The 26,435-nt window shown below is 47.2% G+C and overlaps 1 protein-coding gene across 1 annotated transcript in view; it reads right to left on the bottom strand.

Moving 5' to 3' along the window:
• LOC122385553 (locomotion-related protein Hikaru genki-like) overlaps window positions 1–26,435 on the bottom strand; it is a gene marked incomplete at its 3' end in the record, with an annotated part of 234,824 nt that overhangs the window by 172,818 nt on the left and 35,571 nt on the right. The window contains exon 3 of the mRNA XM_043373899.1: window positions 25,066–25,174. Coding sequence (XP_043229834.1) covers window positions 25,066–25,174 — 109 coding nt within the window. The remainder of the gene's footprint in view (window positions 1–25,065; window positions 25,175–26,435) is intronic.

Raw genomic sequence — 26,435 nt, 5'->3', positions numbered from 1 at the left:
AATATGATTTTATGGAAAATTATTGATATGAAAAAGCGGTCTCTTAAGTTATGACCCCATTTCACCACACGCAAGTGGCAGAAATGACATGATCAGCTGACGCATTTTTCTTGGCCGAAGTCAGAGCGCGCGGCCCGACGCACCACCACCGCACCACAAAGTATGAGCAGAAGCCGCGCCCAAAGCCAGGGCCCCGGTAACGTGAGGTAGCCGAGTCGGGGCAGCGTGCGCTGACCCAAGCCGGGGCCGCAGCTTTGGGCGCGGTCTACCGCATCCCCGCGGGCAGCCCCGGGCTATCACATGACACCGGGAGGACGCGCGGCCCCGGCTTGGGTCAGCGCACGCTGCCCCGACTCGGCTACCTCACGTTACCGGGGCCCTGGCTTTGGGCGCGGTCTACCGCACCACCTAACAGGCGTGTTCGAAACCGCAGGAGATGATGATGAACGGGTTTATCGAAACTTGATTGGATGAGCATATCGGTAATAGCGATTTCAGTGTGTGCATTTATTGTTCATAGTGGTGTGAAATGTGGTTGGGGTACGACCGACAACCCTTCGGGGCGAATTTCGCACTGGGGTACTCAAAATTTGAAGAATTTAAGACGTTTCCATGAGTTTTGAAGGTATGGATAAGTTCTAAAAAATCCGGTTCTCCTTATCTGGGCCATTGACTCCATACGGTCCAGGAAAGCTGGCACACTACCTTTAAGAAGCCACAAATGTCAAACAAGCCATGGCTCTATATCACCAAGTCAGGAATCAGGATGCAGCAGAACGGTGCTAACGGTATAAATACAGGGTGTCTTAGTCAACCTTTCCAGCGTCCATTGCATGAAAAAAGTAATCATTCGGGTTGCGCTTTTCTTACATATATCCCCGCTTCTCACAGATACAAACAAGATACGGTCCGGCACGCCAGACATAAACTTGTCCAGCTTCTGTTGACTGATATTGGATCGGTCAGATCGAACGTCGCTGATCAGCGTGCCGTCGATGTTCCCGTGCCATTTTGTTCACCTCTTACCGGACGATCGCCCGGAGATTTTCTATCGGCGACGGGTCGGGGCTATTCCCCGGCAATTTGTCCTTCTAGAATGCCGGGAAGTACGATCGACATCGATTCTGCGTCGTTCTAGCTCGATGAGCCGGGGCGTCGTCCTGTTGAGAGATGGCTCTGGACATGTTTAGCAGAAGTTTTCGGCTGGAGACGTAGATTGGTGGGCTTCAGGCTTAAAGACCTCAGGTATCGATGGATTGCTGACTTGGATACTGGATGAGCGTTGGCACTTGGCAGTCAGCCCTCTTGCCAGTTTCCTTGTGGATTGGCCCGTCTTTAGCACCGCGCTTCGCGATGACGATTTGCGCTACCCGGCTGACAAAACTCTTCCTGTCGCGACCCGGCTTCCTCTCAAGTCGTCAAGCGTCTATCCACCTCTGTCGCGTGCAACTCGCGCCAAATCGTGCGGCGTCTCATGGCCAGTACCTTTGCGACCTATCCGTGGGTCATGCTGCCAGCAACCATGCCTACTGCCCTGCTGCGGGTCGATTTGCTCTGCAGCTTTGCCGTCCTCGACACTTGGTACGCGCGCGCCGGGCACTGCCCCGGAAAAGACCTCCGCTCGCCCCCTGACCGGTCAGGGTCTCAAAACTTCGAAGCTCAAGTGACTTAAAGGGACCCTCCCACCTTAACATTAGTTTTGAGTTGAGATAGCCAAGTTTGCGGCCAGGCTCAGAAACCACCATTTATCCTGGTCGCAACCCCCGCAGCTTTATGGTGTTCAAGAAATTTCTTCCCTTAACTTGCAGGGTGGGACCAGCGTGGTCCCTATCTCTTAACCATTACGGGGATCTGATGACGTCATCAGGCTTTCGAACGTCCGTTAAATGTTTGACTAAAACGTTTTGTAGCACGCGGTGGTATATGCTGCTTTGCGCGCAACAAATGCCGCACTTTCACATAAAGTCGCTAGGAACAGCAGAGATCCCAAAAAGTAAACAAAAGTAAAAGTCTAATATCTTGAAAACCGGTGAATATTTTTCGATGAAATTTGGTAGATATTCGTTTTTGCTCTTTCTGAACCGAGCGACATCACTTTCATGCCAATTCATTAACTTTTTTGAAGGTGGGAGGGTCCCTTTAAATGTAACCAATATGATTTTGGGAGCTGGTACTGGCGAAATTATATGGAAATTGCGCCGTAGGAGACAAAATGAAGGTTGTGGGAGGGTGTGACATTTATTTTGGGACACACTGTCCAGGAGTCGAGCGACGACGCCTTAAACGTGCAACAGTAATCGGCAGGAAACACTGATTACACACCTAAATCTGGCTCAAATTACGCGCGGTCCAAGGCGGGTGGGGCGAGAACGGCCAACAATGGCCAATATCAGGCGACATCCCCATTATTGGCCGTCTTCCTCCCACCCGCTTCCGACCGTCCGTGATTCGAACCGGCCCTAAGCCGGACTCTGTCACATACAGGGTGATCACTAAAAAATGGGATTTTTTTCAAACCGCTGTTACTTGGGAACCATAAGGCTGATTTTGAAAATGAAGGTACCGTTACATTCACCTTGCATGCTACTTTCTCGTGACAGAAAACTAGATGAAGAAGTTGACAATCAGAACCATGGATGACCTCAAAAGAATCGGTCGTAAAAATCTCATTGGCAGTTTTTACGAGAAAAACTGGCAACATGGCAAGCGATACACCGTCAAGCACTTTGAAAAAATGGGTGTTTTCAAAACAACAACGTATAGGATTCTCAAGGAGTGTGACGAGGGATGTCCCATGCAAAGAAAGTCGGGTAGTGGTCGACCTGCCAAGAAAATGAAAAAGTCCGAGTGCGCGCGCTGCTCCGGTACCTTGAGGGTAAAGTGGGCGTGTCCCAGAGACAGGCAGCCAAAAAATTTGGAGTGAGCCAGAGTTATGTTGCCAAAATAATAAAAGAAAAGAGCAGCATCCGGTACTTTCGTCGTCAGCCCGTTCCAGCAGCCACAGAAGAGCAGAAGAAAAAGCAGAAACGAAGATGCTCAACGCTGAGAAGACACATGTTCAAGGAAGCCGTAATCGCCACGCCATATGTGGAAGGCTTTTGGTGTCAATACATACATACATACATACAAGGCACGCGGAAAAGCTGTGATCATCATGGACGACGAGAGTTATTTTCGGTTAAAAGGAGATGAAGTGGGTGCCAACAAGGGGTACTACACAGAAGACAAGGAAAATGTTGACCCGGCCGTAAAGTATCGCACCAAGGCCAAGTTTCCGAAGAGAGTCATGCTTTGGGTGGCAATTTCGGAAAAGGGTGTGAGCAGGCCATATTTTCTCCAGAAAAAACAGCCTGAACGGTCGAAGCTACCGGGAAGAGTGCATTCCTCTTCTGAAAAAGTTCATCGAAGACATAGATATAAAAGACTAGATGGGACATTGGCAGTGTTTTAGTGCGTGCGACTGGCCGCCATGTTTGTGAGGGCGAGAATCTGCGGCGCTGTGTAAACACTACGGGAGGAAGGGGATATTTGAGGCTGATTTTATGGTATTTTTCGGCATAAAAGTGTTAATCTTTTTTGCTCACGGAATTCTTTGGAATGAGTAGATTGTGGAACAAGTGCTGAAATATGCTCATCTATTGTAATTTGGCTACGTTAGCCTTAGACATGTTGCACCGTTGACGCTGATGAAGAATAGGTGGCACCAAAGGTAGATTTGCTTGGCATGCTTATTTTAGATTTAGTTCAATTCCCATGTTTTTTTCGTGCACATCACAATCCTTTGAATTATTTTTGCTTGGATAGAGCATCAGTCATATGATTTTTCACAAAGAAAGCTTACCTAGGTAGGTACCAGAACATTGGTAGTGGAAAGCAGACAGCAGACTCATTAGTCATTACATACACTTGCTTTGCCTGCTCACTTTCTACTGTTGCCTTAAATGGACAATATTTATGAAGTAAGGAAGTTTTATGATTATAGGTTTTGAATAGGTACTTTATTTAATGTCATCAGTTAGTATAAAATAGTAGTTCAGAGCAAAACAAAAAATCCATGCAATACGGCAGATGCCTCGGGGGCTGTTATCCGCTCTGGGTTCAGAGTGCAGTGGCATAGGTACCACGCTCACCCTGAACCAGAGCTGATAGACAGTGAAAATGCCGGACGTTGTTGTGACTTGTGATATCTGCACCCAGTGAACTGTCGCACATTTAATCCCAATAATGAACAGTGCAGGGGTGACGTAAAAAATGTGCGTTAGTTGGAGCACCTAAACTCAGATTGTCATTACCTAATTAGTATTCACATTGTCAAGCTTAAACTACACTTCATGCTCATTTGGCTCACCTGTTATCAGTATCAGTAAATAGGGTATTAATAAATCTGGAGTCACCATCAATGCTAAGTGCTAACCAGTAAACATGAAGTCCAAGGAAGATAAAAAACATAATCTTACTTGACCTAGCCTTACCTACTAACCTAACTAACCTTCAACCTACCAACCTCAACCTACAACCTCAATACCTACAACCTACCCACCTACAACCTACCCACCTACAACCTACCAACCTAATATGTGCCGACAGTGACACCAGATTTATGGATACCCTCATTTGTTAGGTGCTTTACTCCACTTCTCATTTAATTTGAAGGTCATTTAAATTCTTATATTTAAGTCTGTGTAAACTATTATTTAAAAAACCTGATGCTTTTCCTCGACTGTAATCTCACTGTTTGCTTTGTGTATTTTGTAGTGTGTACTGTGTGCAAATCCATTATCCTACACGTCTTGTATGCTACAGGCCTTGTTTTGATCTGACCAACTGTTGATATGTTTCAGCTTTGAAGACTAGTATCTTTTGAAATTGAAATTTGCCTCTCAGTCTCTCAAGATGTCAAATAGATGTGCAGGATTTGATTGTTGACAAGCCAGAAATAAGGCTCAAGAGATCACCTTGCATAGGCAAGTAAAAGCTACAGACTCTTTATTCTTTCATATTGTTACAGGTTATCTGTTACAGAGAGCGATTGCTGTAGTTCAATTTCTTGCATCAAAATCGGCAGAATATGACTTCACTGATCACTCTGTCATTCCCGGCCGACCTATGGTAGCTACACAATTTTTATTTCGATAAAATGTTTCAGATTGATATAGCCGAAGGTACTGCAAGTTTCGTATTGACACGTCCAGCGGTCTAGAAATATATTGCAATAAATATATATATATATATTTTTTGAACATATAAATGTAAATATTTTATTGCAGAAAACGGGAGAGGGGCTCTGTAGAGCCCCACCCTCAAGTCATGTGTGGATAAAGGCCCATCAGTCACAAAAACCAGAATAAGTGCAAAAAAGTATTACCAAATGCCCGGAGACTGCTTTGCCATTTGCCAACATGTGTGTGTGTGTGCGTGTGCATGTGTGTCAACAATGTGTTAACAAATACAACACTTGTGCCTGGCGTATGTTAACACTAAACACTGTTAGCCATATTTTATTGATACTAATCGAACCTTCCAGGTGGCTAGAACAACCCCAGTGCCACACAGCTCTGCGGTATATTCCGGCACCTGCTCCACCGCTGCGGCGTCCGGCCCGGCAGCACCGGGAACGTGGCAGCCCTCGACCCGACCAGCATCCTGGCAGTTGGTCACACGACCAGCGGACGGGGAGCCGACCTTACCACCTCGGCCTCCACCACCACAGACAACGGTGCCACGGCACTCCACATCATCACGGAGCACGACTTCCAGCCTGGGCTGTCGTCTGGTGGGCAACATCGTCACCTACATCGCAGGGTTCGTGGTGAAGAAGGCGCTCGACTCTGTCAGCTGTAGCACCTGTCAGGAGGCCCTGATGAGCGACATCCAGCCGGACGACACGACACAGCTTTACCACCTCTTGATCATCTCTGCCAGATCATCTAAGGTGGGGACGGGTTACATGCCTGGGATCTGACTGAGACCCGCTCATACCCTGCCGAAGTGTTGGTGATTTCAGCGGTCAGCTGTCTCTTGCCGGTGTCAGTGAGTCGCGGCCAGCTGCCGCTGGAGTGGGTATCTACCGTCGATAGCTGCTGTGTGGCGGATAGCGTGGATTTGGATGGACACTTCATATTAATGAACAGATCAATGTTGGCCGATAAAAGACGTATTTTGTCGATGATTGCTTAGTGACTGAGTGGGTCCACTGGCGCCCAATGCAGCGGGCGCTGGGTTACCGCCTCGCCTCTTGTGTGACCGTGTCGATATGTAGCATTGTCAATTGCCGATTCGTTGCCGGCCGTCTCTGCTCCTTGGCTGGCTGATTCGGCACAAACTGGTGTTCGTGACTGAGGGCGCGGTTTACAGTTACACTAGCTCGCCACGTGCCTGTGCGGCTATCGTCGGTGCTGCCTGCAAGGGCGATGTCGGTGCCTGTAAGGGGCGCGGATTTATTCAAAGTAAGGAATGGGTCATCGGAGCTCGGGTCAGGTCATGTTCGGCTAAAATAAGCGGATTTTGCGATTTGCCGCATCCGGGTGAGTTTCCTTGCCTTCTAGTGCATGTTTATGCATTTCACATACGTTTTTTTAGTGTTGATGTCTAGATAACATGCATTTGCCTCGAGGTCAAGGCTGCGCTTCATATGGGCAGTTTTCGGAGCATCTTGCTCATTTTATTCGTAATCCTTAATTATGTTTGCGGATTTGTGCCCGCAAATCATTTTTTAAAGTAAGATTGACACGGGATTCGAGATCGGCGCCCATAAATACACTTCACATGACCCGCCATGTGTCAAGGCCCTCCGAGGTCATCTAAGGTCGCTGACCTTGTATGACCTTATGGGAACCGGTTCGCTAGATTTCGAGATGAGGTTGATTGGGAATGATGTAACCCATTTCGCCGACGGTTCACGCGTTTTGGTCGATTTTATAGCGAAAGATCTCAAACTCCAGTGACTTTACTGGTTCGATTTCCAGTGTTTGACCTGACCTCTGAGTTCACCGGTTGACCTAGTACCCTGAAATTTGGGATCACTGGTTTACTCACATCGCGGACAGCATACCTATTTTTTCCGTTCTTCGAGGGGCGAACGGCTGGAGTTCACTCCGTTCACCCTGGCTTCCCCTACTCGTAAGACGCTGACAAACTACGAACGGGTGAGGGCTAAAATTGCACTTATTGTCGATCATTGTCCATTGCATACTGCATACATAGATATAAAGTATGGAAGCCATAATGGGAAACGAATTTAATCTTAAATTAGCATGCCAATTGCATCTACCTTCGGTGCCGCATATCCTTTATCAGCGTCTTCAGGGCTATATGTCTAGGGCTGATGTAATTAAATTACAATAAATACACATGTTTCTGCCCTTGTTTCACAATCTACTCATTCCAAGGAATGCCATAGGCAAAAAAAGATTAACACTTTTCGGTCGAAAAATACCACAAAATCTGTCCCAAACACCCCCCTCCTCCCATAGTGTTTACACAGCCGCACAGAGTCTCGACCTCACCAACATGGCGGCCGCTGCTACGCATTCGCGAGTCGCTCCCGACATGGGGGTGCCCTATCTAGTCTTTATATCTATGATCGAAGAAAAGCACAGGCACTGCACAGTTGTTCACTGGCCTGATCTCGCGCCCGCGCACTACGACAAAACTGTGCTGGAGGAGCTCAAAAAGCAAAAAATTCCATTTGTTCAGAAAGAGTGCAACCCGCCAGCCTTCCCTCAGATCCGACCTGTTGAGGAGTTCTTTGGCTTTTGAAGACCATGGTGTACGTTGGCGGCTGGGAAGCAACTGATTCCAACAACTAATTGGCCGAATCCGCTCTAAGATTCGGACATTCCCGTTGGAGAAGTGCCAAAGTCTTTTCAGACGCCTCAAGACAAAAGTGCGCAAGGTCGGTGACGAAGGCCACGATGCCTCACTGAAGATATAGGTCGGATGCCATAGAGATGTCGCAACCCACTGGCGTGACTGCCAAGGTCATATCTTCTGTAGTTTGCAATACAGAGTCGTCCAAAGAAATTCCCATTTTTTAGTGATCACCCTAAAACAGGAAGATCAAACACAGGAATTGATCCAACCAGTCTTTGGCCTCGACAGGTTGTACAACATTGTTCTCAACATGCGACATACACTTTCACACGCTGCGGTCCGAATCATGCACAATCGGAATGGTGAATGGAAATATAAGTGCTGATGAAGTCATTTCTGTAATGGGACGAATGCGTTTCTAGGCAGGATGTAACATTAGAAGACTGCAATATAAAAAAACGATGCTGGTAACGTCCGCCTGCATTAAAACATTACGAGCTGAAATACTATGCTTAGAACTTCGCTGTGGTCACACATCGGCTTCACGTTTTGCGTTTTTTGGTGGATGTCTCGTCCACATGCCCCTCTTTTTCAGCGGCCTAGCCCATATAATTCTAGTATATACTAGGAAAAACTTTGGAGTACCCGACTCCTTAGTGCCCTGGGTAGCATTAGGCCAAATGGGCGCTCAAAACTACTACCCCATAGGGTTTCCATGCTAAATCGACCTTTTTCAAGCGAGCCCCATACGTAAGCTATCAAATAAAGTGCCAATATTATTTGTGTGGAATTTGTGGGAAAAGGTAGCCTCAAGCTTCCTCTACAACCTTTTTATCTAGCGTTTTTCGATGCGGAGGCCATAACAGGTCCAAAAAGCATTGGGCGCTGCCCGAGGTACAAAAGCCCCTCCATGAGAGCACAAATTCCTGCGCATGCGCACATTGCCTCAACCCTGTACTAGCGTAAATCAGTGATACTGCTCACGGACTCGATCAGCCAATCAGCATCCCCGATTACATTCGTAGATGTCGCTAGCATCACGTAAATCCTGCTTGCGAACACATATTATGAATGAAACAGCTGCGCCATTTCTGCCTTCCGTTGATTCCTTCCATCTTAGTACCAACTATACGCTTTTCAACTAACCTTAGACTAAGTTTTAAACTATGGTTAGTATACTATTTCTGGTACATATAATTTAAAAATAACTGCTTTATGAATTTGGCTTTCCTCGTCAGAATGGAATACTCTATTTTTTCCATATTCAAAAAATATATCACCTATCATGTAACTCATCCAGGTAAAATGGGCGCTTTCCGCGTCGTTGGTGTACCCGTTGTTCCATATACCCTGCTGCCAACGCTCATCCAGTATCCAAGTCAGCAATCCATCGATACCTGAGGTCTATAAGGGACTATCCCACCTTTAACATGGGGTTTGAGTTGAGATAGCCAAGTTTGCGGCGAGGTTCAGAAACCACTATCTATCTAGGTTGCAACCCCGCGGCCTCTTGGTGTTGAAGAAATTCGTTCCCTTCATTTGAAAATGGGCCTTGTACAAGGCCCTATCTTCAACATGGAGCGACCGTTAGTGTGACGTCACCTCGTTTAGTCATTCTGATTTAAATGGGTTTGTTCGTTGAAAAATCGCTTAAAACTTGGTCTGAACTTTGTTGTGGTTCCTACAGAGTAAAAAGAATCAGCTTTATGACAGTAATGTGGCCTGGGGAAGGAGGTAATTTTGGGCTGTGACGTCACATATTTGAAAGTTTGTGTTTGGAATATGGGAAGCCTAAGATGTTCAATGAAAAATAAATGCCAGAACCGTGTTCCTGGTCATCCAATCTATAAAGTCGGGCACAATTTAACTGGTTTTAACAACATTTTAGAAGGTGGGATAGTCCCTTTAAGCCTGAGGCCCACCAATCTACGTCTCCAGCCGAAAACTTCTGCTAAACATGTCCAGAGCCATCTCTCAACAGGACGGCGCCCCGGCTCATCGAGCTAGAACGACGCAGAATCGATGTCGATCGTACTTCCCGGCATTCTAGGACAAATTGCCGGGGAATGGCCCCGACCCGTCGCCGATAGAAAATCTCCGGGCGATCGTCCGGTAAGAGGTGAACAAAATGGCACGGGAACATCGACGGCACGCTGACCAGCGACGTTCGATCTGACCGATCCAAGATCAGTCAACAGAAGCTAGACAAGTTTATGTCTGGCGTGCCGGACCGTATCTTGTTTGTATCTGTGAGAAGCGGGGATATATGTAAGAAAAGCGCAACCCGAATGATTACTTTTTTCATGCAATGGACGCTGGAAAGGTTGACTAAGACACCCTGTATTTATACCGTTAGCACCGTTCTGCTGCATCCTGATTCCTGACTTGGTGATATAGAGACGGTCGTCAAGTTAGATGTAAGTGAATCCTAATCTATAATCTAAGATTCAGAATCAGGTGAGCCCCTACGATTTGAACCAAACTTGGTCAGTGGATAGTACGTAACGTCCTGATTACGATGCACCCACAATCTAAGCTTGGCCCGCCATATTTACGAAGGTACGGATGTTTGAATTTCAAGGTCATTCGGGAGAGCCCCTGCGATTTCCGTCAAAATTTGTGTACGGACACTCTACACCTTTTTAGCCGCGATTTAAAACAGTTGAACTCCATTTTAAAGAAGCTGATCTGTGATTTAAAACTGTTGAACGGGGTTTTAAAACACATGACTTCCGTTTTAAAAGAATTGAATACGATTTTAAAACAACTGACGACGTTTTTAAAACAGTTGAATTTATTTTTAAAATAACTGAACTGCACCTTAAAAAGCATGATAGGGCCAGTAACACTCCAGCTACACTAATAATGATAATAGCTATATGCTCCCCCGTTTTGCGTCGTCTGCTATAGAATTGAATGAAGCGCTGCTTCTTCAAACCGGAAGAGTTCGAGTACATAAACACAAAATATAAAATGTTGTTCTCGTGACTTTCCATTTTCCCACTTTTTCTGTTCAGTATATATGCAAGACTGCCACTCCCAGCGCACCAGGCCATATATAGGTCACTTGGGTCACTTGTCACTGGGCTCAACATTCGAGCGACTGTACATATACATAGATTCTACATAGTAGGTATTGCATTCACTTTATAAAAGGCATATTATATTCGCATTTACTTCAAGGAAAGTATCTACTTTAGACAATGTCATCACCCAGTATCGGTGACTTGATAGTCACCGATGATGAAAAAACTGTCACTGCTGTTAGAGAAGAAATAGCTCAGGCGGCTGCATAAGCTATGCTGGGTGTATAAGGTATGCTGTGTACCGGCTGCATGTAGAATGGCCGAAGATGTGCAAAGATAGATGCGTCACAAAAGCATGACGATTTTCTATGCAAAGTTACATGTGTACATAGTTTCGATACATAGGCCGGCCGCGGCGGGAGCACCCCAGTGACGTCATCCGGGGCCGGTAGGGGGAACGTAAAAAATTCCCTAATGAACCTACCTGGTATATAGGGCCTTGGCCGCTACGGCCTCAGCCGACCTCCCCGTCACCCCTTCGTGCCAGAGGACACAACAGTTGTGCTGCTTGTTGCTGGAACGGCGCTGCCGCCTCCGGATCTTGTCCTCTGGCATCGCTACGGCGAAAGTTTCGTTGAATGCAATTACCCGCGGTGTGAAAATGCACTCCTTCAAAGGTAGGATGGGGAGCATGGTGACCCTCATCATATCGCCCGTAGCTACAACCTCATCCCCCACTCCCGCTCTGCGTCAGCACGGTAGCGCTCCCTTGCCTCTGTCGCCATTTGGAGATGAACTGCGTGACTTTGGCACGTGGCGCATCCTTCGGCGGTATACAGGGTGTCCCGAAATTGATGTCCTCTCCCATTGCGTGCAATAACATCAAAACAAAAAATGACCGGTTCATGATTTATTTGTTGATGTATCCACCACGCTTCCGCACACATGCCCGCATGCGCTCCGGCATGCCACACATCAGGTTGTCGAGAGTTTCTCCAGAAATGCTGCTCCAGGCCGATCGGAGGTTCCTGATGAGGGCAGTTTCGGACGACGCTGGTGCCATCTTGTCCATCCTGTCCTGGACGATTGACCACAGGTTCTCGATTGGCGACAGGTCCGGGCTGTTACCTGGCCATTCTCCTTTAGCCCAGAAGCCAGGGAAGTTGGCCCGGCACCACTCCTGGGTCTTGGTGGCGTTGTGAGCCGGGGCACCGTCCTGTTGGAAAATGGCCTGTGACATGTCCGGCAGAAGTTTGATGGCCGTTGGTGGTCCGTTCTCCTTCCGTCGTCTCATTGCTGATGCCGTCGTTCCCTTCATCACCTCCTCTACGTAGAAGTCCCCTGTCACGGTTTGGCCGCGGGGCACGATGTGAAGGTCTGACAGGCCACGGAAACTCATCATGCCCCACACCAGGACCTTGCCCGGCTGCTTGACGGTCTCGATGACAGGCACTTCTGAGCTGTTCTGAGCCCAAACACGGTCGTTCTGGCGGTTGGGGGGATGAAACAGCTCAAAAGGAGACTCGTCGCTGAACAGGACCCGCCTCCAGTCCTGTATGGACCAGTTGATCCGACTTTTAGCGAAGTCCAGCCGTTTTCGTCGCTGTGCTGCCGTCAGCTTGGGCTCCACACGCGGTTTCAGCGGCTTCAGACGGAGACACTGCCGCAGATACCGGTGGACAGCTGACTTGGAGGCCGGATGATTTTTTGCACTGAGTTTCCGCGCCAGTTTCCGTGTCGACTGGTGCCGTTTCGTAACGGATTTCGATACCACGATTTTGGCCACCCGGCTCATCGCTGTCTTCCTCCCTCTTCCCCCGTGGTTCTCCAGTGCATCTCCCTTGCGGTCGAGGGCCATCCAGCGTCTGAGGGTCCTGGGCTCTATCCTTAGCTCCTTGGCTACCTGTACCTGGGGCGTGCCGCCGTTCACCATGCCGACAGCGCGATAGCGAGTCGACAAAGGGTACTCCTTCGCCATGGCTGATATGCAGTCCGCGCGCCTCGCGACCCTCTCGGTAAATGACCTCTGCCGCCCCGCCGGGTCCTGGGTCGGCTCACCTGGCTAGGTCACGTGACCAACAAACACGTGACCGTGCCCCAGGGTCGGGTCCCGGTAAAGCGCCATTGGTATACCGGTATTGCTCTGAGGAAACGTAACGAACGGGAGAGGACATCAATTTCGGGACACCCTGTATACTGGACCGATTCAGTGATTACGATGCCATGTGCTTCGCCCATGTGTTGAACATGTTCGCAACACCAGCCACACTCCTCTCTGGAGAGGCGGGTGTTTGAGATATTCATCCGTCGCACCGTCTGTCGGTACCTTTCCCTGGTCCTGGTGCATCACCACCAGCGAAGGGCCGGGCGGGGCGGCCTGCCCGTCGCCGCCAGGGAAGGGCGGGACGGCCTGCCTGTCGCCGTCGCCAGCAGCGGAGGGCGAGGCGACGGGCACTCTGGGTGTACCGTTGTTTTGATGTCGGCGGACCGTGCCTCCCTGGTGAAAACGAACAAGGGGAGCCGGTCTCAAAGACCCAACTTTGAGACCGACTCCAACTCCGACTCCGACTCCGAAACCCTGGTAAATACGATGCCATACAGGGTAAAGTGATTGCTAGATTCGAAAAATATGGGCATTTTTTCATTTACACCATATTTCACTTGACTTTGGGATGGTAGCCAAAATAATTTATGGCGAGCTAGCAGCCGTATCCGACCGATAGTAGTGCGGCGGTGCACTGTTTCCACCGCCGACGGCGACCTGCGTTGGCCGACGCCCGGCGCTGGACAGACGCGATAACGGAATTGGTGTCGCCCTGATGGCGGCTCAGAGCAGCGCTCCGGGAGAGATAATGGCCGAGCCTCCCCCAGCCGCTGTCAGTGGCGCAGCAAGGCGCCACAGTCGTCGCTGGCATCCGCTCAATAGGCTGGACCCTTTTTGCAACTTTTTATGAATGGCTATACAGGGTGTCCCGTAAGTTCGTTCTTACATTATATTTGCATGTAAAAGAGAGTGCATGCCATTTTTATTTTTATGACCACATAACATGCTTCCCATTGTATCGGCTAACATATGGATACACGGAAAAGCATGCCAAACGCCATGCTTTCGCAGCGCATAGCAGGCTTGAGCTTAGCCCATCACTGTAAACCAAATTGACAGGTCTTGTGTAATACAACCAAGCCTCTACTGGTATATTCAGGGGGTTACGGTTCTATGCTGCCACATAGGGAGGGCTCAGTAGACAGATGACGTCACGGGGTGTCAAGGTTTTGTCGATTTTTAAGACTGCTGTGCAGTAAATCATCTTTTTTAGGCTCTAAGGGAGCCTAAAGGTTAACACGCGCACTGCAGGGGGGGGTTGTTTTCAACCCCCTTCTGGTTTTTTTTCGCTGTAACTCAAAAACCAGTGAAGCTACGACTTTGAATCTTGGTATAGCTGTTCATCAAACAATTTTACATCACCTCTAAAAAAATTGGTGTTAGGTCATGCAAGGTCAGGTCACTAGGTCACGATAAGTGACCTCACCTCATAAAAAGTTTGACGCTGTGCTAGATCCACACCATTTGACTGAATGCTATGAAACTTACAGAAACATATTAAGAGACCATAAGGAACATTTTGTATATTCCGAAATTTTTATTTCTGTGACCTTTGGTCAGGTCACTTTTTGGGGCCCGGTATGCAATTCAACGGTCATCAACGGTTTTTCTTCAATAACTTTTAATGAATAGAGATAGAGACTCCGTTCGACGTTTATCGTGTTTGTCTCGTCAATGCGGATCGAATGATATGCAACATGACCTATTTCGGTCAGGTCATGACCTTGACCTGAGGTCAACTTTTGAACTTGACCTTTCGAGGTCATATTATATACCATTCGATGCGCCTTGACGAGCTAAGAACGATGGTGTGTGAATTATTTCTCTATCTCTTTGGGAAGAAAAGTTGGGAAGAAAAGTTATTGCAGAAAAAGCATTTCCGTAAAATTTGCAATATTGATCTGACATTACATGACCTCTATAGGCTGAACCGTTGACCTTAGGTCAAATCTGAGGGCAGCTTAGCGAAAGAGCGTTTCAACAGCTATCGAATGCTTTTTTTCGCAACTTTATAGCTCATCTAGTTCCCGAGATAAAGCGGGAAATATGGAGGATGTCGAGATCGCTAAAAAATCGCAACATTTTGAGTTTGGCGACCTCTGCTGACCTCGTTTTTGACCTGACCCAAAAATGATCTGTGTATTTCTTGTAGATCTTATCTCAACCTATCCAACGCCGTTTACCGCTTGTCGCTACGTTGCGCCGTTTTCGAGATCTCAGGGGGGTTGTTTTCAACCCTCCCCCCTGCAGTTCGTGTTCGGCTCAGACCCGCTGCAGTGCGCGTGTTAACCCGCGCCCTGCTCACATTGCCCCAACAGACGGTAAATAACTTTTGAAAATACCCATCTCCAATTTTAGTGTTTTCTGAACCAAAATTTTGCGAGGAATTCGATGGTGTGGTCCCCGAAATCTGAAAAATTTCCATTTTGGAGAAAGCACCTATTTTTTGAAAAGTAAATATTCGTCATGCACAAAAGTCAAATAAATTGAAAATATAATGAGTAATATTTGTAACAACACTACAATGTGTGGAACATGAATTAGTGATATATTTTAGCTGAGATGATACTGTATCTGCGCATACATGTATGTAAGTACATAAACTAGTGCATTCACCCTCGCCGGCCGAGAAGGGGTGGGGCGGATGACGCCTCATAGGGTTTTTCGCGATAGCTCAAAACACGCTGAGGGTAGACAGCTGAAACTTGGCATGCCTAATATTTTATTCAAGCTGGATCTTTTGACACCAACTGCGTTTTCAGGTCAGGTCAGGTCACTGACCTATGACGTCATAAATGAACCTCTGCACGGTCCTCAGAAGTTGAAACTTTGCAACGCCCTCAGTGCAGAGGAACTTTCACAGGAAGATGAAACTTACAGGACGTAGTATCCTCTAGAGGTCTCACAACTTGTATATCTCGGATTTTTCCCAAATGTCACATGAGGTCAGTGCGGTCACGTGACCTCACCATAATAAGTCAATGGGGGAAGTATGAAAATGTTATTTTGGCGCCGGAAATGATCTAAAACTGTCCCAAGCACATGAAATCGTGGTTTCATGCACTCTTTGTAAGGTCCGATCATGAAACCACGATTTCATGTGCTTGGGATAGTTTTAGATCATTTCCGGCGCTAAAATAACCGTTTTCATATTTCCCCCATTGACTTATAATGGTGAGGTAACGTGACCGACCTGACCTCATGTGACATTTAGGTTAAATCCGAGATATACAAGTTGTGAGACATCTGAAGGATACTACGTCCTGTAAGTTTCATCTTCCTGTGAAAGTTCCTCTGGCACTGAGGGCGTTGCAAAGTTGCAACATCTGAGGACATCGCAGAAGTTCATTTATGACGTCATAGGTCAGTGACCTGACCTGACCTGAAAACGCAGTTGGTGTCAAAAGATCCAGCTTGAATAAAAGATTAGGTATGCCAAGTTTCAGCTGTCTGCCCTAGGCGAGTTTTAAGCTATCGCGAAAAGCACTATGAGGCGGCACCCGCCCCACCCCTTCTCGGCCGACGAGGGTTAATGTACTAGTTCATGTACATGTATGCGCAGATATAGTATCATCTCAGCTAAAATATATTTCTTATTCATGTTCCACACATTCTAGTGTTGTTACAAAAATTAACTCATTATATTTTCAATTTATTCGACTATTATGCCTGACGAATATTTATTTTTCAAAAATAGGCGCTATCTCCAAAATGGAAATTTTTCAGATCTCGGGGACCACACCATCGGATTCCTCGCAAAATTTTGGTCCAGAACACACTGAAATTGGAGATGGGTATTTTCAAAAGTTATTTACCGTCTTTTGGGGCAATGTGTGCTGGGGGGGTGTTTGAACACCCCCCTTGTGGTTTTTCGCGAATATCTCAAAAACGACCTTATCATACATCAATTCTACACATGTTGTGAAAATTTCAGACCAAGGTCATTCAACAGGGCCTATTTTAACATGTTAACTGGGGGGCAAATGCCCCCGCACTCAACAGAATTGCCCCCCTAGTGGTCGAGATTTGCCCACTATAAAAATGGGCATAAAGGAACAGGGTGACAAACATACTACGTAACTACTGTGACTTGTTTTGCAATGGATGTCAAATGAGTCAGTCTGTAAGTACTGACCAGTGGTGTACCTAAGGGTGGGTCATATGGGTCATGACCCCCCACCCTCTTGGGGCCCGGGGACACCACAGGCCTGCCAGGGGCACCACCGGCCTGTCAGGGGCACCACAGGCCTGTTGGGAGCACCATCAACCTAGCAAGAGCACCATAGGTCTGCCAGGGGCACCACAGACCTGCCAGGGGCCCCACCGGCCTCGCAGGGGCACCACCTTGGGCCTGTCAGGGGTACCACCACAGGCCCGCCAGGGGCACCATAGGCCTGCCAGAGGCACCATAGGCCTAGCAAGGGCGCCACGGACCTGTCAGGGGCACCAGAGGCCTAGTATGGAATTGGACACCACATGCCTGGCAGGGACACCACCGGCCTCGCAGGGACTGGGAAACCTTGGGCCTGTTAGTGGCACCACGTGCCTGTCGGGGACACTCCAGGCTTGTCAGGAGCACCACAGTCCTGTCAGGGCCCAGGGGCACCACCGGCCTCACGTGGACACCACCGGCCTCACGTGGACACCACCGGCCTCGCAAAGGTATCATGGGCCTGTCAGGGGCACCACGGGCCTGTCGTTGGAACTTCAGGCTTGTCAGGGGCACCACAGTTCTTTCAGATGCACCGGCGGCCTAGCACCATGGCACCATGTTTGGCCGAGGTCGCGATTCGGCGTATGTCGCCTCGCATTAGCCGCGCGTTTGCAGTCTTTTCGTGGTTTCAAACGTTCAAACATGGGATATGATGTTGCTCCCATGCATTAGGGTGGGTGTCAAGATCACCGGAAGGTCAGGTCAGATCATTTACCTTTGATGACCTCGGTTCACATTTTCTAGTTTTATATGTTTCTAGGCTAGTTTTTGGAGCTGAATTCGAATTAAGCAACCATTTGACCATTTACGAAGTAGTTTTGGTGCCTTCGTAACATGTTACGAAGCTGTCAGAGGCGGTTGCCACCTACTACGAATACCCGGCAAAACCCTTACTGGTTGACCTGACCTGACCTGACCTGGCCTAAATGCATGAAGACATCATCTATGATCATAACTAACATGATATTCGTGATCAGCACCCCGAAAAACCATAGCAGCCACTCTTTACGACGCTCTAAGAGGTCCCGATTTTTCCGACTTTTGGGTCAATGACCTGACCTGGAAGGTCAACCGATGACCTAGGACCTTAAAATTGGGTATAATCGGCTTCCTTTCATCACGGGCAACACGGTCGTTTTTTCCGCGAAGCTCTAGCTCGATCAGGGGCGAAACGGCAAGGGGGAGGGTCCAACGGACCCCCCCCCCCCCTATGCGCTCGCTACTGGAAACACCAATACGGGCGAGGGTTAATGGATTATTAAAGACAATTTTCCAGGTTGCCCCCCAGTCAAATTCCCTTAAAATAGGCTCTGTCATTCAAGGTCAGGTCACCAGGTCACTTGAAGTGACCTCACCTCATAAAAAGTTTCAATGTCTGTCATAGCTACACCGAGTCACCGATTGCTTTGAAACTTTCAGCGATTGCTAAGAGCAATAGCATGTACAAAATGTATATCTCAGAATTTTGATATCGATGACCTAAGGTCAGGTAACTTTTGCGACCTCCCCATTATAAGTCAATGGGAGAAAATTGCCGAAATGCGCCTCTTTTGGACGAAAGACATCATAAACACTCCCAAACACTGAATTACAAGTGGTTTAGACACACTGAACATGAAAATGGTGTCCGTGACCCCTGTTTATGCCCTGAGGTCATCTTAGGTCACGAATGGTATCTAACAGTTTTTCGCAAATAACTTTTCATAGAAGCATGCTAGAGCGATGAAAACGCCTTAGATGTGTTCAGCTCGACGATACGGATCGACTGATATGCAACATGACCCTTTCCGGTCAGGTCGTGACCTTGACCTGAGGTCAAATTTTCAAGTTGACCTTTCAAGGTCAAGTTATAGTTCATTCGATGCGTCTTGACGAGAGGAACACAATGCCGGTAAAAGTAAGCTCGTACAAGGCTTGGGTCAAAAGTTATTGCAGAAAAACTGTTTCCGAAAAAATCGGCTATTTTTGCAGTTTTTGCCCTCTGCAGGCAAAACCGTTGACGTTAGGTCAAATCTGAGAGAATTACTCAGAAAATGCGTTAATAGGGCTATCGAATGCGCTTTTCCGCGGCGCTGCACACTGGTCGGAAACGCCCTCACGAGAGGCCACGGGCGATTCTGGAGTTTCGGATTATCTTTATATAGATCGATTTGAAATTGATCAAATTATTATACTTAGGCCAAAAAAACTAATTCGGGTAACCAAAAATAACTGTAATCAGCCCCCGAAGATGGGGTATCCCAGAACTCGGAAACTGACGCGGAGCAAGAGGTTTCTTGAGCCGGATATTCAGAGTCTTATTGCTGATAGACACCAAATTGAAATCCCACATATTATGCAGCAAAATGTTCGTTATGAAGTTGCCGACTGGTCAGTGCAAAGTTTTTGGTATACTTTTTCCCTAACTAAGATTTACTGTAGTTTTTTATGAAGGCTCTCCTACAGTGATTCTGGAATATAACTGCAAAGTTTAGGTAAGGAAACAACAGGTAGTCCCATCTAGTCCCACTCTGATTTTTTGTGAGATGAAGCAGGATTTAAATTTACACCAGGGCAACATAAAAGCTAACTGCGCATATTTGCGCAAAATTTGCAGGAGCCGCTCTTCCTACCCAACTACCGCCCGCCCCGCCCCAGTTTCGGCTCGGCCGCCGCGCCCGGCTTACGCTGACCTGTGTGGCCTGCACGCATCCATGCGTAGTTGACTGGTCATTAACCCTCGCCGGCACAGGCCATTTTGCGTCCTTCGACGGCACAGGGGGGGGGGGGGGTACGACCCCCCCTCGCGTTTGGCCCCTGATCGAGCTAGAGCTTCGCGGAAAAAACGAGCGTGTTGCCCGTCACGAGAGGAAGCCGATGATACCCAAGTTTAATGTCCTAGGTCATCGGGTGACCTTCCAGGTCAGGTCAATGACCCGAAAACCGGGAAAATCGGGACCTGTTAGAAAGTCGTAAAGTGTGGCTGCTGTGTGGTTTTCCGGGGTGCTGATCACGAATATCGTGTTAGTTTTGATCAGAGATGATGTCTTTAAGCATTTAGACCAGGTCGGGTCAGGTCAGGTCAGGTCAACCGGTAGGGGTTGTGACGGGTATTCGTGATACGTGTCAACCGCCTCTGACAGCTTCGTAACATGTTACGAATGCACCAAAACTACTTCGTAAATGTTCAAATGGTTGCTAAATTCGAATTCAGCTCCAAAAACTAGCCTAGAAACATGTAAAACTCGAAAAAGTGAACCGAGGTCATCAAAGGTCAGTGATCTGACCTGACCTTCAGGTGACCTTGACACCCACCCTAATGCATGGGGGCAACACCATATCACATGTTTGAACGCTTGAAACCACGAAAAGACTGCAAACGCGCCGCTAATGCGAGCCGACATACGCCGAATCGCGATTCTGGCCAAACATGGTCTCGAAAAGTAGGTCACAGGTCAAAGGTCATTCGGGTCAGGGTCATGAAATTTTCAGGGTAAGTGTAAAATGGAATAACGCGAAGGTACTGAAAGTTTCGTCGCGATCGGCCGCTTTTTACGCGAGTTATTCGCAAAAAACCATGGGGGGGGTCCGTTCGACCCCCCCATACGGGCGAGGGGGTGTTAACCTCGGGTCAAGGTCAGGTCGGAGCCCTTCAGGTCACGAAAATGGTTTAAGGAGGTCATATCGCATATCATTCGATTCGGCAGGTCTCCCTGAGTCCAATGGTGGCTTTTCCGACTCTCTAGCTCCATCTGATCAGGAGTTATTGACGAAAAACTTATATGGCCTTAGTGACGTCATAAATGACGTCACGCAAAGTCAACAATGCTAAAGTGAAGCACTGGACCTTGCAAGGAGTGCATGAAACCATTCCCGGTGCCCGAATAGCAGCTCCCAATTTCCCTTGTTGACTTAAAGTAGTGCTAGATCCTGTATTATACTCAATTATGACGTCATAACTTAACAGATTCACGTCATATATTTAGTGCTTGACATCCAAATGATAGCTTACATATGACAGAGAAGGTATGCAAAGTTTTATGAAGTTTGCTTCACTAGTTGTGGAATAACAAGCAAAAAACTTTTGCGGAAAGGCCGCTGGCCTCTCGCTGGAGCGTTTCCGACCAGTGTGCGCTGTAGCTCTTTTGGTTCCCAAGTTATGCGTTGGCTTCTTGGAAATTGTCGACATTCGACCTGGAAATCGGCGAAATTTTGCCTTCAATGACCTCTGGTGACCTGACCTTTGACCTGAGCAAAAAATTGACCGAAGTGATTTCCTCATTATTTTTGACGCTCTTTCGAAAGCCGCCTTCCGCGTATCGCTACGTGGCCCAGGAGCCGAGTTAGAAGGGGGTGTTCAAACACCCCCCCCCCCCCAGCAGGGCGTGGAAATCCAGGACCCCCAGCCGGGCGCGGGTTAATATCAAACTGCCTTAGAGTATAAAATCCTCGGAAGATTAATATTGGCGAAGATTGGTAGACACCCGCTGACGTCATCTGTCAAGGTCACCAATGTAAACAAACGGCTAACCATTCTACCTCCTATATACGGGCTTGGGCATATTCACCAAATGATACTTTTCAAACAACCGTGGCGTGGTGTATGCCTTGCCAGGTGACAAATACAACTCAATACTTACTATGCACACCAACTTCTCAATATCCAAACCAACTCTAGGTACATTTGCATCATCGGTTGTTTCCTAACCAGTCTTGAAAACTTGTTTTCGCAAGGTTATTTAACCAGCGTCTGGCTTGAACTGGTCATATATGACAAGCGCTGGACTGGCATTTGTTTCATTTATTCACATTTATTCACATTGTTTCGAAACTTTCCCCAATCGACTTGGGGCTATTACAGTTCCAAAAGGATCGGTATCGAGCAACAGCGAAACTAAGTGGCGTCATCACATCATACATACTGTGAGCACAACAAAAATGCCGCAACATTGATGAACATTACGAAAACTGATAATAATAATTGCTAACAATTAAATGCAGGCTGCACAATGCACATTGAATGTAACACACATGGGATGGTTGTTTGGGATGTTCACAGCAACATTCAAGTACACTGGCGTACGTGTCATCAAGAACGCAGGTGTTTAGATTATGCCTGTCCAGGTCGGTCACATATATGACTCACTAACTTGTTAGCAAACGTTGGTATTGGCAGTAGCCTGAGATCATGAGGCAGAACATTATGTATATTGTCGGGTGCGCGACAACAAAAACGTCTCCGGCCCATTTCTGTATAGGACTTAGGTACCTGCAGATTGTTATTCTGCCTAGTATCGCGGTCGCGAATATCCGACCTCAAAATGAGGTTGTCGGCAAGCATTTTGGGCACTCCCGTGCGACCCACTTTGTGAGCCATACACAGAGTATGGTACTCGACAAGCCCACTGGCTTTAAGCCAGCCTAATTTATGTAATAAGTCAGAAACGCACTGTAAACCAAATTGACAAGTCTTGTGTAATATAACCAATCATCCCTTGGTATATTTACCAACTGATACTTTTTGTATCAAGCCGTTGTCTGGTGTATTGCTTGTCAAGTGACAACTACGAGTCAATAGTTACTATGCACACCAACTTCTCAGTATTCAGACCAACTCTACATTTGTTCCAAGTTTGTTTCTTAACCAGTTTTGGAAACTTGTTTCCGCATGGTTATTTAACCGGCGTCTGACTAGTACTGGTCAGCTGGTCAGCATAAACATGGTCAGCTGCGCCTGACGTCAGACTTGGTGGACCAATCAGCGGTCGCCGGCCGCCGTTAGCGGGCCCCGGCGGTTTCGAACCAGTTGTTCTTGCGCGACCGCTATGCAGCGTGGAGCAGCGACGAGGGCTGTTCCAGCATTTGTGCAGTGAAAAGTGATATCTGTGAACTGCGGTGTTCGTGCTGTGAGTGAGGCCCCCTCTGGCCTGCGGGACGCAATAATCGTGCCTGCCCGCGGCCGAGGCGCCTCCCTTCCCCTGCGCGCGCAATGTAAGTGGGCCAGACCTGTGCACGCACATGTGAACAAATGTTTTGCAGTCGGCGTTTTTTTATATAAATACATTTGTTTTCCTTTCATTCAACTCTTTGTATTTTTAACTTAACTAATGGACATAGGTATATGGGCTTATCTATCTAAATGGCGCCCATGATTTATTCGAAATATCTGCGTGATCGTGCAACTGCCATGATTGTTATGCTTAGTGTTCAGGAAATATTCGTCTCGTCATACTGGCATGCTATACTTCTGGCTTGATGCGGTGCACAAAACCATGTTTTTCCACATGCGCATCAGTTCTTGCTTCAAATACTCATATGCCGACGGTGCACGATATACCTACTGGGGTTAGCTCATACATTTACCACATCCATTCGAAAATATGCGCTCGGAATTGTCTCCTGTCAATAGTATTAATTACGTGACCGTAACAAATACTAATGATTCCAGAAACTTCCGGATGGATGTGGTTTATAATTCATTGATTATATAGCCCATCAGTATTTCGTTTCTCGTCAACGCGAGCCTTTGAGCAAGAAGTGATTACAGTCATGGTTTTGTGCACATCTTCCAGCCAAAAATAACCTGTCAATTATTTCCGGAATCAGTGTCGTGGCAATTGAAAACGAACGCAAATCGTAACTTCTTAAGGTTATCAACGCAAACAAGGCGATTGTAAGGAAGAACAAGTTCGAACAGAGCGTTAGTACACTTACTTGTTGACAATTTGTAAGCTAGCAATGCCCAGTCAAAGGCTAGCTCATCAACAAACCAGGGGTTGGTGAACCGACAAGGAAACGCCTATGCCTATTCAGAAGTTGGTAGGTCCACAAGGCTCAGACTAGTACATCAACAAGGCGACGCCTATGCGAATTGGAACCAAACTTGTAGACAAACTGTTAGTTTGTTGGCCAACAAGGCTGGGGTTGGTGAATCGACAAGGTGACGCCTATGCGAATTGGAACCAAACTTGTAACAAGGAGCCAACTTATACATAGAGTTGGTTTACAGTGCATCTAACAAACCCAGAGGTGCATGAGTAGAGTCGCCTCAAAAGGCGTTTTACTGGTTTATAAGACTTTGTTGCCCTGCAACTTAATCTTTTTTCGCATTGAAGAGCTATGGAGTGTCTGTTTAATGCAAAATATTATATCTGCAATGATAGGAATTGATTCAGTGTGACATTTTATTCGCAGCTTTACAATCAACCATTGTGGGTTTGACAAAAAAATCCCCACCAACTTCCCTGGAAAAGCTCCACCCATGACCCACAATATTCTTCTAGTGAGTGCAGGCAATTTATTCTGCACCAACAATAATCTGAAACAAAAGCTCCTTTTCTTATCAACGCTACTCCCATACGGTATAGGACGAATTCAAGATAGCATGCCCTCTACCCAAATGTCGCAGCATTTGCTACCTTGGTGGTCTTCAAAACTTATTTTGTGCTCAGGTGCTAAAAACGGAACACATGTTATAGAGCACATAGCGATTAGCCATTCTAGAAAGTTTCATCCCGATATCTTCAAAAACGGCCAAGTTAGCTGTTTTGCATTTTGCGGTTGTCATTTCACCGTTGTGTGAATTATTGTCATTACCAATACAGTGATAGTACTTTGTCGATATCAACCTCGAAGCTCGCAATGAGCCTGCCGCCTGAAGCCGTTTTCGAATACCGGTGGCGATGCATATAAAAATCGAGAGAGAACACGATACCCGGTTCCGCTTGCTACCCTCCCCCCCCCCCCCCCCACAGCTCCACTGACTATGGCTGGATTTTTGCACCCATGCACCCACAATGTTCCAGCCGTTCCTACGCCCATGATGACCGTCAAAATCCTATTGATATCAGAAGCTTGAGCGTTGTGTTGGCTCGTTTTTTTTTTCTACTAGTCCTTCAGCCTTGCATTTTGCCCATTCTACCCTCACTTACCATGGTCGCTTCTGCAGTATGGCCCCATCCACTTATTTTTGATGCACTTGATGTTACAATCCTTTCTTTTTCCACTAATTGTATCGACTTCAGCGATGAAGTGGACCTCCTAGAACAAAAATGTTTCGTCATTTTCTTATAAGTATCCTCACAATGTTCAGTATAGTTAAACCCTATTCCTGGCGGGCTCCGCCGGGACAAGAAACTGGCGGGGGGGGGGCCGATTCGGCCCCCCCCCCCTTCAGATCTCAAAAACTACACATCGCAGCGACAAACGGTAAACGGCATCGGATACGCACGGTCAAGATCTACAATTTTTACTGAGGTCATTTTCAGGTCAGGTCAAAGATGACGTCACAGGGGTCGAAAAAGTCAAAATGGCGGCGCTAGATATGGAGATAGTTTTTCTCGAATAACTTTCGAATTAGTCAAGATAGGAACAAACTAAGGGCATCATCGTGATCCTCTCGTCAATCCGCATCGAATGATATATATGTTGACCTCGAAAGGTCAAGGTCAAAGGTTGACCTCAGGTCACGTGACCTCGAGGTCATCATGTATATCATTCGATGCGTCTTGACGAGCTGAACACAATGAGACCATCCACGCGTCTGTATCTTGTTCCTGTACGGAGTTATTGGCCAAAAACCTTTGGTGACCTTTGATGACGTCACATGACCTCACAGCTGCCCAACAGCAAAACAGACCTCAAGGTAGTGAAGGTTGATCGTATATGAAGTCATGTATGGTATATGGGGCCATTCCGACCCGTTTTAGTGGTAAAAACAGGGAGTTGATTTTTCCCCCATTGACTTATAATGGGGAGGTCGCGAAACTGACCTGACCTTAGGTCACCGATATCAAAATTCCGATATATACAAATTGCACATACTGGTACCCTAACTAAATCCTGAAGAGAAGAAATTGATCGGTCAAAAACTCTAGCTCTGGCGTGATTGCAAACTTTTCTGAGGTAGGGTCACCAAACCGCCTCTGGTGACCTGACCTGAGGTCAGATCAACTCAAAATTTTCAGACATGTTGCGTAGAAGCCTTTTAGAAAAAGTCAGAAAATTTGAGCTTCCTAGCTCAACGCGTTTGGGAGAAATAACCAAAAAACCTCAGGGGGGGGGGCTCCTGAGCCCCCCCCCCCCCGCCAGGAATAGGGTTAAGTAAAATAGCATGTTCCACTACACCTGTAGACTGTACATGTACATGTTGCATATTTATTAGTTTTTGGCGGCATTTTTTTACTAGTATTTTTTAATGAATCATAGAGGTCTATGAATGAATATAACTTAACCCGCGCCCCGCTGGGGGTCCTGGATTTCCACACCCTGGTGGTGGTGGTGGTGGGGGAGGGGGGGGGGG

Source organism: Amphibalanus amphitrite, unplaced genomic scaffold (genome assembly GCF_019059575.1).
Source record: "Amphibalanus amphitrite isolate SeventyFive unplaced genomic scaffold, NRLGWU_Aamphi_draft 000223F_arrow, whole genome shotgun sequence".
Classification (NCBI taxonomy): Eukaryota; Metazoa; Arthropoda; class Thecostraca; order Balanomorpha; family Balanidae; genus Amphibalanus; species Amphibalanus amphitrite.
The sequence above is the reverse complement of the archived record's forward strand: the minus strand, read 5'-3'. Positions and strand labels throughout refer to the sequence as shown.